General features: G+C 49.1%; 2 protein-coding genes and 1 long non-coding RNA gene across 7 annotated transcripts in view; 2 read left to right on the plus strand and 1 right to left on the minus strand.

The window, feature by feature from the left end:
- Positions 1-6,172, plus strand: part of TASOR2 (transcription activation suppressor family member 2) — a 63,170-nt gene extending 56,998 nt beyond the window's left edge. For all 5 annotated transcript variants that reach the window (XM_081209705.1, XM_081209704.1, XM_081209706.1 and 2 more), the window contains 3 exons: positions 1,282-1,463; positions 2,609-2,723; positions 5,265-6,172. In XM_081209705.1, coding sequence (XP_081065831.1) covers positions 1,282-1,463; positions 2,609-2,723; positions 5,265-5,268 — 301 coding nt within the window. In that variant the 3' untranslated portion in view covers positions 5,269-6,172. The remainder of the gene's footprint in view (positions 1-1,281; positions 1,464-2,608; positions 2,724-5,264) is intronic.
- Positions 1-16,886, plus strand: part of LOC308595942 — a 132,432-nt gene that overhangs the window by 67,965 nt on the left and 47,581 nt on the right. The gene's annotated exons all lie outside the window — the stretch shown is intronic.
- GDI2 (GDP dissociation inhibitor 2) overlaps positions 8,210-16,886 on the minus strand; it is a 30,835-nt gene continuing 22,158 nt past the window's right edge. Inside the window, exons 6-11 of the mRNA XM_081210431.1 lie at positions 15,399-15,530; positions 13,915-14,014; positions 11,922-12,093; positions 10,269-10,413; positions 9,461-9,515; positions 8,210-9,364 (exon numbers count right to left, since the gene is read on the minus strand). Coding sequence (XP_081066557.1) covers positions 9,209-9,364; positions 9,461-9,515; positions 10,269-10,413; positions 11,922-12,093; positions 13,915-14,014; positions 15,399-15,530 — 760 coding nt within the window. The 3' untranslated portion in view covers positions 8,210-9,208. The remainder of the gene's footprint in view (positions 9,365-9,460; positions 9,516-10,268; positions 10,414-11,921; positions 12,094-13,914; positions 14,015-15,398; positions 15,531-16,886) is intronic.

Genomic DNA, 16,886 nt, shown 5'->3' on the forward strand with positions numbered 1-16,886 from the left:
CGCAGCCTGCCGGGATGCCTTTGCTGGGTCCCGCTTCTCCATGCAAGCATGTATTTCTTTACTTACTCCCTATACAGTTGTGCCCCGCAAGACGAATGCCTCGCAAGACGGAAAACTCGCTAGATGAAAGAGTTTTCCGTTTTGGACGTGCTTCGCAAAACAAATTTCCTATGGGATTGCTTCGCAAGACGACAATGTCTTGCGAGTTCCTGCTGGTTTTTTCCTCCCCCCCTTTTTCTAAGCCGCTAAGCCACTTATCAGCTGATCCGATCAGCAGATAAGCCGCTAAAAGCTGCTAATAGCGCTAATCCGCTAATCCGTCAATGGGCTTGCTTCGCAAGACGAAAAAACCGCTAGACGAAGAGAATCACAGAACGGATTCTTTTCGTCTTGCGAGGCACCACTGTATTTACAGACTGCCCAGTTTCAAGCTCTCAGGTAACAACAAAGACAGTTTAAAACCACAGTTTACTGAAATGATCAAATAAATTGATTGAGGCATCGGATGCAGACACTGGGGATATCCTTCCTCCCCTATGCACGCAGCCAGGCCCTGATCTGTCAGTGCTTCCACGTGCCTCCCCTCCTCCCGAGTAGCTTCCGTGGACAGTTCAGCAGCTGCCTTGAAGTTCCTGCCTGGCTCTCTGTCTCCTCTGCTGCTGTGGCTCTGTGCATCTGAGGTCCAGCCAGGAACCCAGGCAGTGGCCATGGGGGCCTCTAGTCTGGGGTCAGGGGTGTCTGGCTCTGCTGCACTGGAGATCCACTTGAGGACCCTGCTTTCTTTTGTTGCTCCTTAGGAGGAGGTCTGAACCTGGACAGAACTGGTCTCTGGTTTGAGGACATTACCTAACCACGTTTCCCCTGAACGCTGCTTCCAATCACATGCCTGCAGTGGGCTTCTTGGCCTGAGAAAGAGATCCACTGGGTCCCAAAAGCCTGCAAGCCCAACTCTCTGCAGTGTAACACTCCCTTGCACGTGCCCTGCTTCGCCCTGCTGCTGGCTAAATGAAAAGTATTCGGTTCCTCTGAATTTCAGCACATGGAACTCCCATAGGATATGCCTGCATTCTTATTCATTTATATAATGTCGTTAGCTCAAGAAGCAACTCTCTGGGCAGCATCCTGCACTGCAGGGGCTTGGACTGGATGACCCTTGGTGTCCGTTCCCATTCTACAATTCTCCGATTCTTATTCTGTGAATAAGAGGTGTGCTTTTGGGGCACAGTCCCAAACTCAAAGCTGTTTGGGACCAAACTCTCTTGATGTTTTGTTCTCCTGCAGGAAGGACCCTGCAGCTCACGCCAAGGAGATGCTCCTGAAATCCTGCCAGGGTTCCAACATCACCGAAGTTCTCCACTACCATCAGTGCGATTCCAAGTCTTCCCCGAGATCCGAGCATCTGAATTGCTTGCTGAACTTGCAGGTTCAGCACATCAGCAGGAGATTTGCCGTGTTCCTCACAGGTAGGGAGATCTTGCCATATCCTGGCTGTGGGGGCACTTCTCATGTGGATATCTTCTCTCCCCCATCCCCGCAAAAAAACCCCACATTTTCAGGGCAGTGTGAAAAAGGATGTGGAGACAAGCAGCCTTTGTGGATCCTGGCCCTGCTGAGAGGAGCTTTCCACTGCCTTGAGCTTTTCCAGAATTTCCAGAGGTTTAGAGTATTCCTGAATGGCAGAGCAGCCAATGAGACCATAATGGGATCGTTAGGAAAGGGGTTGAAAACAAAAGTGCCGATATCATAATGGGATTGTGCAAATCTATGGTGCTACCACACATGGGATGCTTACCATACCTACAAAAGGATATTGTAGAGCTGGAAAAGGTTCAGAAAACGGCAGTCAAAATGGTTTGGAGCCACGCTGGGAGCTTTTTAGTTTAGAAAAAAATGAGAGCAAACTAAACATTTGGGAATTTTTCTTGTCTTTTTTAAGGGAAAAATGCAGATGTAGCGAACTTTAAAAGAGGATTAGACAAATTCATGGAGTTGTTGGCTGCTAGCGATGAGGGGTATATTTTACCCGCTGTCAGATGCAGTGTGGTTCTGAATTCCAGTTGCGAGTATTCCCAAGGGGAGTGCTCTTGCACTCAGGTCCTCCTTGCAGGCTCTCCCAGAGGCATGCAATTGTCCCCTGTGAGAACATGATGTTGGGTTAGATGGGACTTTGTCCTGAAGCAACGGACAGGCTCTGCTTACATTCGTGTGTGTTCTCCAGGTGTTGCACACTAAAACTCCCATCACCTCTGACCATTGGCTGATGGGAGCTGTAGTCCAAAAACTGCTGGAGAGCACTATGTTTGCTTTCCTGCTACAGATCTGGTCTTAAGAGCAAAGGCACACATGGGCATTTTGGGTTCCTGCTTCCCAGCTCTGACGCACCCCTTCTCTGTTACTGCTGATCGACCAGAGAAATTGCTTTAAGAGGAGTTTCACAAGGCCAAAACTGATCTTGGAAGCTCAAGCATTTCCCCCAACCAACTCCATCCCCACATACCCAGAGTTGACCCAGCTCCTTGGAATTTAGCTTGTTGGGAAGCCATCTCAGGGCACTGTATATTTTGCAGAGGTAGCAACAGTAACATCTTTTTTCATTCGCTCCTTGTAGGGAAACCCAGCGCCAGCAGAGAGGCCATGGAGAATAAGGGGATCCTGGTGCTGGATGTAAATACTTTCGTTGCGACGGCTGAAAGTTTGGCGGCACCGTTTAGAAGTGGCTGTTGGTAAGCGGGAAGCCACAGGGGTCGTTTTTTGTACCGGGGAACAGCGCAAATGGAGAAAACTGGAAGGCTTGCTAGCACCAGCCTTGGAGGGCAGATTTCATGAGTGGCAGGCGTTGTGAGCGCTCCCTATTCTGCCCCTCTCCCTGCTTTTTTTTTAGACCAGGGGGTTGGAACTGCTTTCAACCAAAGGTCCACAGTCCCTTCTAGCCACAGAACAGGGGTGGGCAGGGCCAAATGCAAAAGTGGGAGGAGCAAGAGGGATGATCACTTTAAGGACACTTTGCAGCCAGACCAAAATGCTTTGGGATGTGAGCAGTTTGGCCTGGGGATAAAAAGCCTGTACTGGGGATGTGTCATAGGATCACAGAGCTGGAAGGAGTTCTGAGGGCCAGATGAAGAAGTTTGAAGGGGCCGCATTTTACCCCTGGGACGAGCACAGGGTTTTTTAGAGCAATATTGCTTACATGAGTTGGTACAATGTCCCAGAGACATGAATCAGGAAGGCCCTGGTTCGAACCCCACCTCTGCCTTGAACTCCAGAGGGGGGTCTGAAAACACCCTCCTCCCCATAGTTGCAATTTGAGGCTGATAAAATACTGAGTTCCCTTGCATTGGAAGGATTATTGGGGAGGGGGCAACCTTATGAGTCAGCAGATACCGTTGTGCTAACAGCGTCCTTATTGAGCATGAAGAGGAAGAAGAGTTTGGATTTGATATCCCGCTTTATCACTACCCAAAGGAGTCTCAAAGCGGCTAACATTCTCCTTTCCCTTCCTCCCCCACAACAAACACTCTGTGAGGTGAGTGGGGCTGAGAGACTTCAAAGAAGTGTGACTGGCCTAAGGTCATCCAGCAGCTGCATGTGGAGGAGTGGGGAAGCTAACCCAGTTCCCCAGATTACGAGTCCACCGCTCTTAACCACTTCACCACACTGGCTCTGGGAACTGGAATCTCAGCGTCTGGCTGCTCACCCCACCTCAAAAAAGTGCATGCATGTGAAATGCTTTGAGCACTGAAGCACCATAAAAATACTAAAAATATCGTCCTTGTTTCTGATGCCGCACTGCGAACAGAACGGTTGAAGGGCTCCACCTGGTGGTCTGTGAAAGAGCTGCACCCACAGCCCAGTTTTTTTCTGCCTCTGTTCTGTCTCCAGCCCAGGTCCATCTTCATTACTTCTTCCGTTCTGTGGGGCCTCCTCTAAAGAGCTCAGTGCGGCATACATGATTAGTCCCTGCTGTTTTATTCTTCCAGCAGCTATGGGAGAGGAGGAGGCTGGCCGAATGTCAGCCAGTGATCTCCTGGATTAACGGATATTTGAACCTGGACCTGACATCCACTTCATCAACTTAGAATCATAGAGTTGGAAGAGACCACAAGGGCCATCAAGTCCAACCCCCTGCCAAGCAGGAAACACCATCAGAGCACTCCTGGCATATGGTTGTCAAGCCTCTGCTTAAAGACCTCCAAAGGAGGAGACTCCACCACACTCCTTGGCAGCAAATTCCACTGTCGAACAGCTCTTACTGTCAGGAAGTTCTTCCTAATGTTTAGGTGGAATCTTCTTTCTTGTAGTTTGGCTCCATTGCTCCGTGTCCGCTACTCTGGAACAGCAGAAAACAACCTTTCTCCCTCCTCTATGTGACATCCTTTTATATATTTGAACATGGCTATCATATCACCCCTTAACCTCCTCTTCTCCAGGCTAAACATGCCCAGCTCCCTTAGCCGTTCCTCATAAGGCATCGTTTCCAGGCCTTTGACCATTTTGGTTGCCCTCCTCTGGACACGTTCCAGTTTGTCAGTGTCCTTCTTGAACTGTGGTGCCCAGAACTGGGCACAGTACTCCAGGTGAGGTCTGACCAGAGCAGAATACAGTGGCACTATTACTTCCCTTGATCTAGATGCTATACTCCTATTGATGCAGCCCAGAATTGCATTGGCTTTTTTAGCTGCCGCATCACACTGTTGGCTCATGTCAAGTTTGTGGAGGTTTTGATGACAAGAACACCTGCAGTATATGCATATGAATTAGGTTTCAACCAAGGTTTCCCAAACTTGAGTTTCCAGCTGTTTTTGGACTACAGTTCCCTTCATCCCTGACCCGCAGGTCCTGCTAGTTAGGGATGTTGGGAACTGTAGTCCAAAAACAGCTGGAAACACAAGTTTGGGAAACCCTGATTTAAAATAAGGCAGTGGGCTGGTTGTGATGGAAGCTGTTGTCTAGAGGGCCAGTTTCCCCATCCCTGGTGGAGATGTTGAGTTGAAAGGGGAAATGTCTGTGCAACAGGAGACACCTCAAGGATACCAGCAAGCAAGACTTTGACCACTGAGATGCTGCTGGAAACAAAAATACTGTTTGAACTCAGACCAAAAGTGTACTGTGTTATTCTCCCCCTAATTCAAGAGGATGTTGAATTACGGCAGACCGTGCCTTTTGTGTAATAACATCTCCTCCCTGCTCCGTATCAGTTTGCCATTTTGAAATACACAGCAGCATCAAGAGTGGTCCTTACTGTGATGTGTGTCCCTTTATTTTAGGTAACCGAGACAGATGCCTTCCTGACCCTCCACGGTCCTGGCGCAGAACGCTGAACAAACCTGTTCAGTCCCAGGAGAGAAATTATTATTTTTTTCTGCTTCCTGACTTGCACAATAAAAATTGTGCCTCATGCATAGGATGTTTTCTTTCCTTGTTCTTCCCCACTCCATCCTTGAATAGAACGGTAGCTGTTTTATTTAAGGGCTGCTGTTTTACTTAAGGGTTGTAGAGAAAAGTTTTTATTTAACCACAATGTGGAAAAACCTTGTAAGAAAATTATTTGTGTTATTATTGATAGGAATTGTCTTGCATAGGAAGAAGCGTTATAATGACTGGGTTGTGCAGCTAATTATAATTATCATTGTGGGGTGGGGCAGGGGAGGGTTACCTGTGTTACTTGAAGGTTTAGGAATCAGTCTGTTGAAGACAGTTTTTCCAGACATACGGTACCTAACAGGCTCCATCCACCTGGAGCTTCACTGCTAGGCTTTTGGACACTGGCTCAGATTAATTTAAGCAGTGCAATGGCAAAGCGGAATTGAGTCGCAGGTGGATCGTGATTGGTGTACTTAAATCACAAGCAACTTGGGGTCTGGTTTCCCCTTTTTAAAAATCACACTAAAACAAGTTACTGTGCAATGAACGTTACCTTTCAAGGTTTTTTTTATTCATCTTTTGCTGATGGGTATTAACCAGTAACAAGCAGAACTCCACCCCCCCCCACCCCCTTGTAGATAGCAGAGTTTGAATTCTTGAATTAAAAACCTCCTTTCCTCTCTGAACTATTTATGGTGTTGCAATAAAGGGCCTCACCGGATTACAGCACCGACGAGAGGCAGAAATGTTGTATCTCTTTGCAGATTTTTTTTTGTAACTAACATTTATAAATAAAGCTGGATAAAAAGTTGTTGGCCTGACTCAATGCAACGTCAAATGACTGGGAGGGTGACAACCGCCGCAGACTCCAAAAGTGCGGTTCATTGTTAAGTGTAAAGTGGTTTTTTGCACTGGGGCAAAGAGCTGCAAACTTGCCAAAGCAGAGTGTGGTTGGCAGCAGGTAGACAGCAATTTTGAGCCAGAGGTGGTTGATGAATGAAGGGGTCAAGCCAGTATATGGCAGCTGTGAAAAAGGCGAGTCCCAAGGGATAAAAAATGCTGGAGTCACAATGTCCTCTGGGGCAGCTACGGTTGGAATTTATATTTGACTACCATAAAATGTGATAATGGCATGGGCGGTCTTTTCTGCTATCAACATCGACCAGCTTCACAGGGGCATTCTGTTTGGTTTGAGCATTGCATTGCAGCAAGGCTGAAATTCTCACTTCAAATCTGTCCTTAAGACCCGGTTCTTCCAGAAGATTGATCGTCAGCTGGCCTCAAGTGCTAATCATTCCCCCAGATTCACCACTGTAAGCTTTCTGCAGAGCAGGGATGGGGAAACCAGTCTCACTCACATTGGGACTCCAGTTCCCATCAGCCCCAGGCAGCAGAGCCGGTGGTCAAGGACAATGGGTGCTGTAGTCTAGCGACATCTCTGCTGTAATAGTCCTGCCAGAATTTATCAGTGTTGTGTTGTGTCTACCTAGGGCAAATCCTTAGACTTTGAAACAGTGATATTGATGGGCACTGGGGAATGTTCATAAGCCTATGACCTAGACTTACCAGGATCTCCTCCATTCACCCTCCCACCAGGACACCCCCCCCCCCCGGTGTCTGCATACTAGGCAAAACGTCTGCAAGCATCATTGCATCCACAGAGTCTTTTCCAAATTCCAAGAGGGACTAGCTAAAATTTCTGGAGCACTGGGTGACATATATGCCACCGCAAACTGGTTTAGTGGTTACTGCTTCTTGGCGGGCGGCGAGGAGAGCATGAATGTGTTCTTCAAAATTCTCAACTGCATTGAGCACCATTTGGTGGAAAGGGAGAAATCCAAACAATGAAAACTAAGCTCCGACCTTACGCTAGTGTTTGTGAGAGCAAGATGGACCTTGCAAAACGTTCAAGCAGAAAGTAAAGCCGACAGAAGCCCCCCAAACATCAGAAAGAATGCTGCCAGCTCTCGGTGCAGAGCATCTCCCTGGCAGTCTTAAGAACTAGGAAGTTTGTGTTAGGATATAGTTCCGTTCCACCATAAAAGGGTACAGGCATGACTGTTGTGTGTCACATATCTGTTTACTTCCAGCGCTTGCTGGGAAGTTCCGTTTGTATATTGCTTTTGCTTTTAGCTGTTTTACTGGAGACGATAAAGAGGAGTAGTTTGGATTTGATTATATCGCCTTTCACTCCCTTTAAGGAGTCTCAAAGCGACTAACATTCTCCTTTCCCTTCCTTCCCCCCAACAAACACTCTGTGAGGTGAGTGGGGCTGAGAGACTTCAGAGAAGTGTGACTAGCCCAAGGTCACCCAGCAGCTGCATGTGGAGGAGCGGGGAAGCGAACCCGGTTCACCAGATTACGAGTCCACCGCTCTTAACCACTGCACCACACTTCGAAGGGAAGCAGACATGTTTTTTCCTTTGTTCCTGTTGTTGAATAAAATGCTGCCTCCCCAGCAGTATCCCAACAGTTTGCAGGATCCACAGCTGAGCTCCCAACTGTGTATATGCCTAGTAGACCATTTTGTTTTTCAGTGCTTCATCCAGACACCAAGAACAAAGGTGATGCAGCTAGGAGGTGGTTCTTAACAGGTTTGCCTATTCTGAGACTATCTGGAAATGATCTGCTAAGGGCCAAGAGGCAGCAGGACACACCATCCCCTTTGGGAGAGCTCAAAGCCCCCTTCCTGCCTCCACCCTAGACCACTCCCCCCAACCCATTTGAGAGCAAACTAGGAGCCTTGCCCTCAAGTCGTTACCAGGGGCATGTGCATGCCATCTACAGAACCCCCGTGGGGCAAAGGGGTAGGGCGACTGAGAGGTGAAATCAGACCACAGCACGGAACTCGTTTCCAGAAGTTGGCTTTACTTGGCAGTACAGAAGTCATCTAGAGCCTTCCCCACCAGACAGAAGCAGCCACCCCACAGGCTCCATCAAATCAATACTGCAGCGCAGTTTGGTCCACTTGAGAAGCCAGACGTGGTACAGAAGAGGAGAGGGAGAGGGGGGAAGAAAAATACTTGCACAAACACAGACACAACCTTGCCTGCTTTGGAGTTTCATTCTTGCACCAAGTTTTGTTTTTATTAGTTTTATCGCCTTGAAAACACAAAAAGCCTTGCGGCACAGTTGTGTCCCGACAGATGTAAACGTTTTGAGAAGCTTTTAAGGAGAGGGGCGGAGGTGGGAAGAGAGGGGCTGGAGGGGAGGGAGGAAGAGGAAGAGGAGGACACCGGGTGAAAATCCTGCCACGTGGCTGCAGTTGCTGTGGGCTTTGGCCATAGTGCAGCTTTGCGATGAAGTTTAAGACTGGATGGGATGAGTCTCCTGGGCAGAGAGGGAGCATGGCAGAAAGACGAGGAAATGGTCAGCAGGGCACCTCTTGCTTTCACTGGAGCACAGATCAAAAAGGAAAGGGGGGGTGGAGAAGGCGGGGTGGGAGAGGACTACAAAGGGGTCAGGAGAAAGAGAGGCGGGTGTTAGGGGTTTGGGCTTGTGCACCCCACAATCTAGGTCAGCAAGGGAACTTTTAGCATCTGCTCATCCTTTAGTCAAGTTAGCAACAGTTAAAAAGTCAAGGGCGTCAGTATCTGCCAATTTTGACACAGCAACCTCGTTTAAAGAATAATTAACACATGATTATATCCAAAGAGGGGAGGAGCGTTTTCACCAGTGCAGGACTCTTTTTTTTTCTTTTCAATCTCAGGAGATATGATTACAAAAAGCAGGCTTTTACAATATTGAACTTTGTACGGTGCTCGCTTAAGTCCCTCTGTGTATACATAACACACACCCCCAACACCAGCCAATTTAGATCTCTAAGTTAAGACTTAAAAAAGCACCGTTACTGCTGGTCCTCCTCTCCGTAGATATCGTTCTTCTTCCGCTTCATCTCTTCGAAGTCGAACTCTGATCCCATCATCCTCTTGTAAATGTCTTTGATGTCATCACACGTCGTCTCAAAGTGGGTGGTTGCGTCGTAGGTGCGAGAAATAAAGATCTAGAAGAAGCAAGGAGGGGGTTTACTGCCAAAGCTTCCCCCTTCCCATCCCACCCACCGGGGCGTGTGGTCTTTTGCTTCCCAATTCATACAAACCTGGCTCTCTCTGCCCAGGTCAGTTGGTGCAAACAGGTCACAGACGCTAACAAACCTAAGGGGGATGAGAAAAGAAAAATCACTTTTAATGGCGATTCTGAAAAACACTTTTAAGGGTGTTTCTAAAGGGCTGTCCCAGGGAGGTTGGAGAAAACTTATTTTCTCCTTCTCTGGAAGCTAGGACCTGAACTAATGGCTCCAAGTTTCAAGAAAGGAGATTCTAACTAAAGACCAGAAAGAGCTGTTTGACAGTGAAATGGACTCCCTCACACATACAGAACTCCTCCACAAGTGGCCTCAAAGCAAGCAGTTCCTAGAATAAAAGGTAAAAGGACCCCTGACCATTAGGCCCAGTCGTGGCCGACTCTGGGGTTGCGGCGCTCATCTCGCTTTATTGGCCGAGGGAGCCGGCATACAGCTTCCGGGTCATGTGGCCAGCAGGACTAAGCCGCTTCTGGCGAAACAGAGCAGCGCACGGCAATGCCCTTTTACCTTCCTGCTGGAGTGGTACCTATTTATCTACTTGCACTTTGGCGTGCTTTCAAACTGCTAGGGACCGTGCAATGGGAGCTCACACCGTTGCGGGGATTCGAACCGCCGACCTTCTGATCGGCAAGCCCTAGGCTCTGTGGTTTAACCCACAGCGCCACCCGCGTCCCACAGTTCCTAGAATACGTATTCTCAAATAACCCATTACGCCTGGCAGGTGTGGGGGTGGCTATCCTCTGCCAAGGGACCCCTCTTCCGGAGCTCAACAGGCCCTGTGCCTCCAAGCGAAGATGGCGAGTTTGGAGCAGGGGAACCTTACTTCTGCTCAATAGGCTCAAGGAGCTCCAAGGCAGGCTTGATCTCCTTCTCTGGGTCATTCGTCTCCACGGTAGTGCTCACAATGGCGATGTACTTCCCTTGCGCTGCCACGTTGTGCGCGGACGAGATCATGCAGACATAGATGTCTAAGAGAGACAAAAGGGGCAGCAGTCAGGGGACCCCGTTTCTAGCTTGAGCTGCTTCGCCATCCCCGTCACAACACGCGGCTGAATTAAGACTTGCAGCAGAAACACAGCAGGATGCTGCAGCGTGTGCCCAGCCCACCAGAACAGGAAGCCATCCCAGGAGTATCTGTTAGGAGAGCTCTATAAGTTAGCAAGAGCACGGATGAAGCGGGAAGGATCTAGACTCAAGCATGTAAAGAGCTCCACTTGGACCCTCAAATCTAGACCGAGGTGTTAAGTATTAGGGATTTTATCCAGTTATAAGTCAGTCTCATTCAGTAGCACCAAGAGATCTATTAAAACTCTTCCGTTCCCGCTGGTCATTACAAGAATTCCCTTACTAAGAAACAGCGCCAGAGTTCGCTTTTCCTCCTCCCTCCAAATCTCTCTCTTTTTTTGGTCACAAACAGGAAGTCTAAACTGTCTTATTGCTGACATCTGCAAGCAGCCCTGGAAGCCTTTTTTCAACCGAAGAGTGTGTCAAAAATGCTTCACATAAACACAAAATATAGATAACATGAGCATTCTCTGAAACAATACAGTAAGGAGAAAAGAACTTGGAAAAAGAGGCTGCGCAGTGCAGAGGCAGAAGCCTGAGAGATCTGTTAACAAGAAACCGAACCACTGCTCCTACTCCATCATTTTCTACAAAATCCAATTATCCCCAAAACAGCTTCAAAAGGATAACAATACAAAGCTTTGCTCCTCTACAGAATTAGTGACAGCCACAAAGTACCATATTTTTCGCTCTATGAGACGCACCTGACCGTAAGACGCACCTAGTTTTTAGAGGGGGAATGCAAGGGAAAAAAATACTATTTAAAGGGAGCGCAGAGCAGAGCCTGTATGCATCCCAGGCTCTGCTCAGCGCTCCCTTTCATGAGCCGCGTCACTGACGGGCTGCCCTTCTCCCTCCTCGGGGAAAAGCCCCCAAGAGCCGCACACACGCTCCGCGCAGCTCTTTAAAGGGAGGACGGCTCTTGGGGGCTTTTCCGGGAGGTGGGGGAAGGGACTGAGGGGCTAAACCTGAAGCTAGAACAGCAAGAGGGATCGCTGTGCAGTGAAAGCAGCAATCCCTCTTGCTGTTCTGGCTTCTGCGATGGCTGCACAGCCTGCATTCGCTCCATAAGACACACACACATTTCCCCTACTTTTTAGGAGGAAAAAAGTGCATCTTATAGACATACGGTAGGTATGTCTGGGCTACCTTGGTCAATGAAAATGGCTGCGGTCTTCCAGGAAATGTCTAATCCCAGAAGGAATATGCTGGTTTATGCCACCTGTCAATCTCACCTCAGACTTAGTAATAGTCTACTAAATAAGAAGAGAACCATCAACACACTACTCATTTTTTAGCAGTTCCCACTGGTGTTGTGTCTTGGGTCACTCGTTCTTGACACGACACATCAACAAGAGAGGCTGCAGGAGCCGTATGCCTCAAGCGAACCAACCTCATCTTCCAAGCTTACCCGATTTCCTGTTAACCTGGTTCTGGGGAATGATTATCTGGCACGAGTTGGCATCGTTGGTGTTCTTGATTGGGTGGCTCAAGATACAGATGACCCGGATGACTTTGCCGGCCTTTTTCACTCTCTCCGGGACATAGCTGGGGTCGCAGATGAGCTGCTTGCAGCGGGCAATCTGCAGGGGAGGCGGCACAGGTTTAGGGGCCCTTTTGTTTTCAAACGGACTGGATGTCAAGGTTCATCAACAACAATACTGCAAGAGTGGCTCAGCCAGCGCCTGTCCGATACAGCTGCCACACCCCATTTGAACCAGGCAGAGGGCCTTCTTGGTAGTGGTACCCGCCCTGCGGAACACCCTCCCATCAGATGTCAAGGAAACAAACAACTATCTGACTTTTAGAAGACATCTGAAGGCAACCCTGCTTAGGGAAGCTTTTAATGTTTGAAGTTTTACTCTGTTTTTAGGCCTCTGCTGGGAGCCGCCCAGAGTGGCTGGGGAAACCCAGACAGATGGGCGGGATATAAATGATATTATTATTATTATTAGTCATCTTCCACTCCCCTGAAGGGGTCAAAGTTTGCTCCAGTTCTGCTCTGCTGGGAAGGGCAGTGAAGGGTCAGCAACACAACTAGCCTCCTCCTGGGCCCTGCCCTGCTGCTTCTAAATCTGCACGCAGGAACGCTACTTTCTAGTAAGCAGAGTAGGAAAGAATGAAGAAATGCTTTGGCAAGGACAAGGAGTGTCTTGGATAGTATTTCTCCCCATCCTTTGCCCACACTGAGACTCTAACCAGGGGTAGCCAACCTAAGAACTGTGGGCCAGATGCGGCCCAATCGCCTTCTCAATCTGGCCCACGGACAGTCCGGGAATCAGTGTGTTTTTACATGAGTAGACTGTGTCCTTTTATTTAAAATGCAGCTCTGGGTTATTTGTGGGATCTGCCTGGTGTTTTTACATGAGTAGAATGTGTGTTTTTACTTAAAATGCATCTCTGGGTTATTTGTGGGGCATAGGAATTTTGTTTTTTTCCTTCAAAATATAGTCCGGCCCCCCACAAGGTCTGAGGGACGGTGGACTGGCCCCTTGCTGAAAAAGGTTGCTGACCCCTGCAACACCCACCTGCCACAGCAGTTGATAGGCATTGACATCCCGTAGTCAACCCTCCCTCACCACCCAACTGAACATGTCCTAGGGCCTTTTCAATGCTGTGTGTGTGTGTGTGTGTGCGCACATGCATGCATGCTTGTGCTTTCTATCAATAGTTACGCCCTCAGCAGTTTTGACCCAGAGCAGCCTTCTTCTCAGCTTTGGGTCCCTGGGTGTTCTTGAACTACAATTCCAGTCATCCCTTACCACAGGCTCTGCTGGCTAAGAAACAATGGAAGTTGGAGTCCAACCACATCTAGGGACCCAAGTCAAGGAAGGCTGACCCAGAGACTCAGCTGGGAATGCTGCAACAAGATGACTCAGAGGGAAGCACTAGCAGGGCAATGCATCAACACCAGCATCTATAGATGCCAACAAGCACCTTCCCCAACTTGGTGTAGGGAGAAAGGAGAAGAGGAACACAAAAGATGACCCCAAACTTCAATCAGTTATGCTTTGTGAAGTTCACAGATGAAGTTTCAGGGAAGCAGCCATGTTAACCTGTTGCACAGAGAGCCCAGGGTATCCTTCTGCAGAACAAAGAACCCTGTGGAAGCTTGAATTCCCATGGCATACGTTTCTGTGGGGCACAGCTCACTTGTCAAAGCTGTTATAAAGAAGGGGGAGGCAGGGGCATCTAGAGAAGTGAGACCTGAATGACTCCATTTGTGTTAATTCTGCCACCAGTTTGGCCAAGGGTGATAACTGCATTCAAGCACAAACCCAACCGGGACCTGCAGATCTATCACCTTGGAGCTTTTCGGCCCTGTTTTCACATCCCAGCAGAGGAGCCAGCGAATGGCAAAGAAGTTTTGAGCAAAAGAGAAAAACAAAGCCGCATTACCGTACCTCCCCTTCCGATTTTACTCCAACCACTTTGCCGTTTTCTATGACGATCTCTTCAATCGGTTTGTTCAGCATGTAGGTGCCTCCATAGATAGCACTTAACCTGTCAATAAAGTAACATAGCTCAACGTTGTGCCGACAATGCCAGAGTTGCGGGTTCGATCCCCGTATGGGACAGCTGCTATTTCTGCATTGAAGGGGTTTGGATTAGAATTCAGCCTTTCTCAACCTGTGGGTCCCCAGATGTTGTTGAACTACAAGTCCCATCACCCCTAGGTAGCAAGGCCAGAGCTCAGGGATGATGGGAGTTGTAGTCCAACAACATCTGGGGACCCACAGGTTGAGAACCACTGGATTAGATGATCCTCGGGGTCCCTTCCAAGCCTGCAATTCTAGGATTCTATGCCCAGCTGGTCAAGTGAGCTGATCCCAAGTTCAGGCAGCTGAGACCCACAGTCCTGCCAACAGCTGGGGGGCGGGCTGGCTATGGAAGGAGCATGCAGCCCCCCCAGACACAAGGTCCCACAGCCCACATTAAAGCACGGGCAGTGTATCCAAAGTATGGAAAATTGTACACAAAACGCAATGGAGAAGCTCTTTCCTAGATTGCTTCATTGGAACTGGAAGGCTTTGACTCTGCGATAAGTTTGGAAGCCCCGTGTTTGCCAGGAAAAGGAATTTGAGCCAGACAAGGGGAACAATGCCTTTACTCGCAGGCAGGGGTGTAGCTAGCTGCTCCAGCACCCAGAGCAGCGGGGCCGTGCGAGCCGTGCAGGGGGGGGCGCTACACGGGGGCGGTATGGTGGTTGGCACACAGGAGCGGCGCACCGAGTTGCCCACGGAGTCTGCCTGGCAAGCCCCACACTGCCATTTCAGGCAGCGCGGGGCCCTGAGCCACCACATCACTCCCAGGAGATGTGTGACTTGGGCGTGCTGCAGGGTTGGGCCCTGCACTAAGTGCCGACCCCCGCGGTGTGCCAAGGATGACACCTTCCCCCTCCTACGCCCCTGCTTGCAGGCAGCTCTGCTGGGAGGGTATTATACCATGCCTTGGTCTTTAGAAAAAAGGGCTTGGGTTGCACAAAGTGGCTGTACTGAGGACTAGAGGCAAATCATTCCCTTTCTCTTCATTTTCACCACGCAGGTGGCTGTGTGCTCCAGCCACACAACTCATTGAGAAGGCTCCCCTCCACCCACAAGCCTCTTATGGGTCCGGCAATTGGCTTTGCTCATGGGTCCCACGCAGCCCAGCCTCTCGCTGAGGAGGCCCAGGGTCAAGGCAGCAGCTGCCCATTGATTTCCCAAGGGAAAATCCTCCCAGTGGCAGACAATTCCTCTGCCAGCTGCATGTCGATTCCATAGAAAAATTAAGAGGGGCCTGGAAGCAGAAAGGAAGGGAGCCCCAAAGCCTGCAAGTGCAGAGAATGGGTAGGCAATTCAGTGGAACCACTTGCCGAAAAGGGAAAAGGAAAGAGAGGTTCGCTCACCTTGCAAATCCTTGGGGCAGCTCTCCCAGGCCATAAAGGGGATACAGGTAGGGGCTTTTGCCGTATCTAGCCAGAGACTCGCTGTACAGCTTAATCCTGTTGATTGTTTCTTGGCAGGGTTGGTCTAGGTAGCTGAGGGGAAGAGGAGAGTTTATATAATGAGGATCAGCTTTTCAGGCTTCATCGCTGCCTTTGTGCGTTTCTCTGCACTTCTATGTCTAAACATCTAAAGAGGTTTAGGGGTGAGAATCTTACTGGTTTTGGTCTACCGTTGTTTTAACTTTTCAAAAGTCTTATTATTAAGTTTTCTTAATAACCACTTTGGTTTATGGTTTTCTGTAAACTGCCTGAGGATTTTTACAGTCAAATTTTATAAATTTTGTGAAATAAAATGAATGAATCGGTTCCACCATTCCTTTCGATGTTTCTCCACCAACTCAAACTTCAGTTACGCACTAGAACACAAAAGCCTCTCTTAAATCTTAGCACACAAGATGTTTCTCATGAGCACTTTTTAAAAATCACACATTTCTATACCACTAGATTGAGGGGGATGAAACTTTGTAAAGTGCAGATCAGAAGAATAGAGAATGGGGTCACGTGACAGTGCGAGCTGGTGTAAATAAAAATGTTTGAAGCTGGCACCCAAACACAGATAAGAAACCTGCCTCGTTAATTCCACAATATAAGCCCTACCATGCTAAATGGTCCCTTTCTTGTGACCAAACAGCTGTCGTGCTTCCCCAGATCTCAAAAACTGGCAGGAATGTATGGAGAAAGACAGTCCTTCAGGTAGGTTTTTTGACTTTACATTACTACTGCTACTAATTAAATTTGTATATTGTTCTTCATTAGAAGATTGCAGGGCGGTTCACAACATACCGTATTTTTCGCACCATTGGACGCACTTTTTTCCTCCTAAAAAGGAAGGGAAAATGTCTGTGTGTCCTATGGAGCGAATGTGTGGTCCCTGGAGCCAAATCGCTGTTGCCCTACGCTGCTGGGGTGCTCTTTGGTGGGGTGGGGGAGGAGCCACGGTGCTCTGCCGGCAGCCTCCGTTTTCCCCTGAAGCCCCAGCAACGTTTGCAAGCAGCGGGAAGGCTGTGCGTCTTTGCCCTGCGCTCCTGGGGTGCTCTTTGGGGGGGGGGGAGCCACACTACTCTGCCTATAGCTTTTGCATTCCCCCTGAAGCTCCGGCAAGGTTTGCAAGCAGAGGGGAGGCTGTGTGATCCTGGGCTGCTCTGTGGGAGTGGGGGGGGGAGGAGCTACACTGCTCTGCCTATAGCTTTTGCATTCCCCCTGAAGCCCCGACAAGGTTTGCAAGCAGAGGGAAGGCTGTGCGTCTTTTCCCTGCGCTCCTGGGGTGCTCTTTGGGGGTGGGGGAGGAGCCACGCTGCTCTGCCTATAGCTTTTGCATTCCCCCTGAAGCTCCGACAAGGTTTGCAAGCAGAGGGAAGGCTGTGCGTCTTTTCCCTGCGCTCCTGGGGT

Source organism: Podarcis bocagei (genome assembly GCF_964188305.1).
Source record: "Podarcis bocagei genome assembly, chromosome: 10".
In the NCBI taxonomy this organism is placed as follows: domain Eukaryota; kingdom Metazoa; phylum Chordata; class Lepidosauria; order Squamata; family Lacertidae; genus Podarcis; species Podarcis bocagei.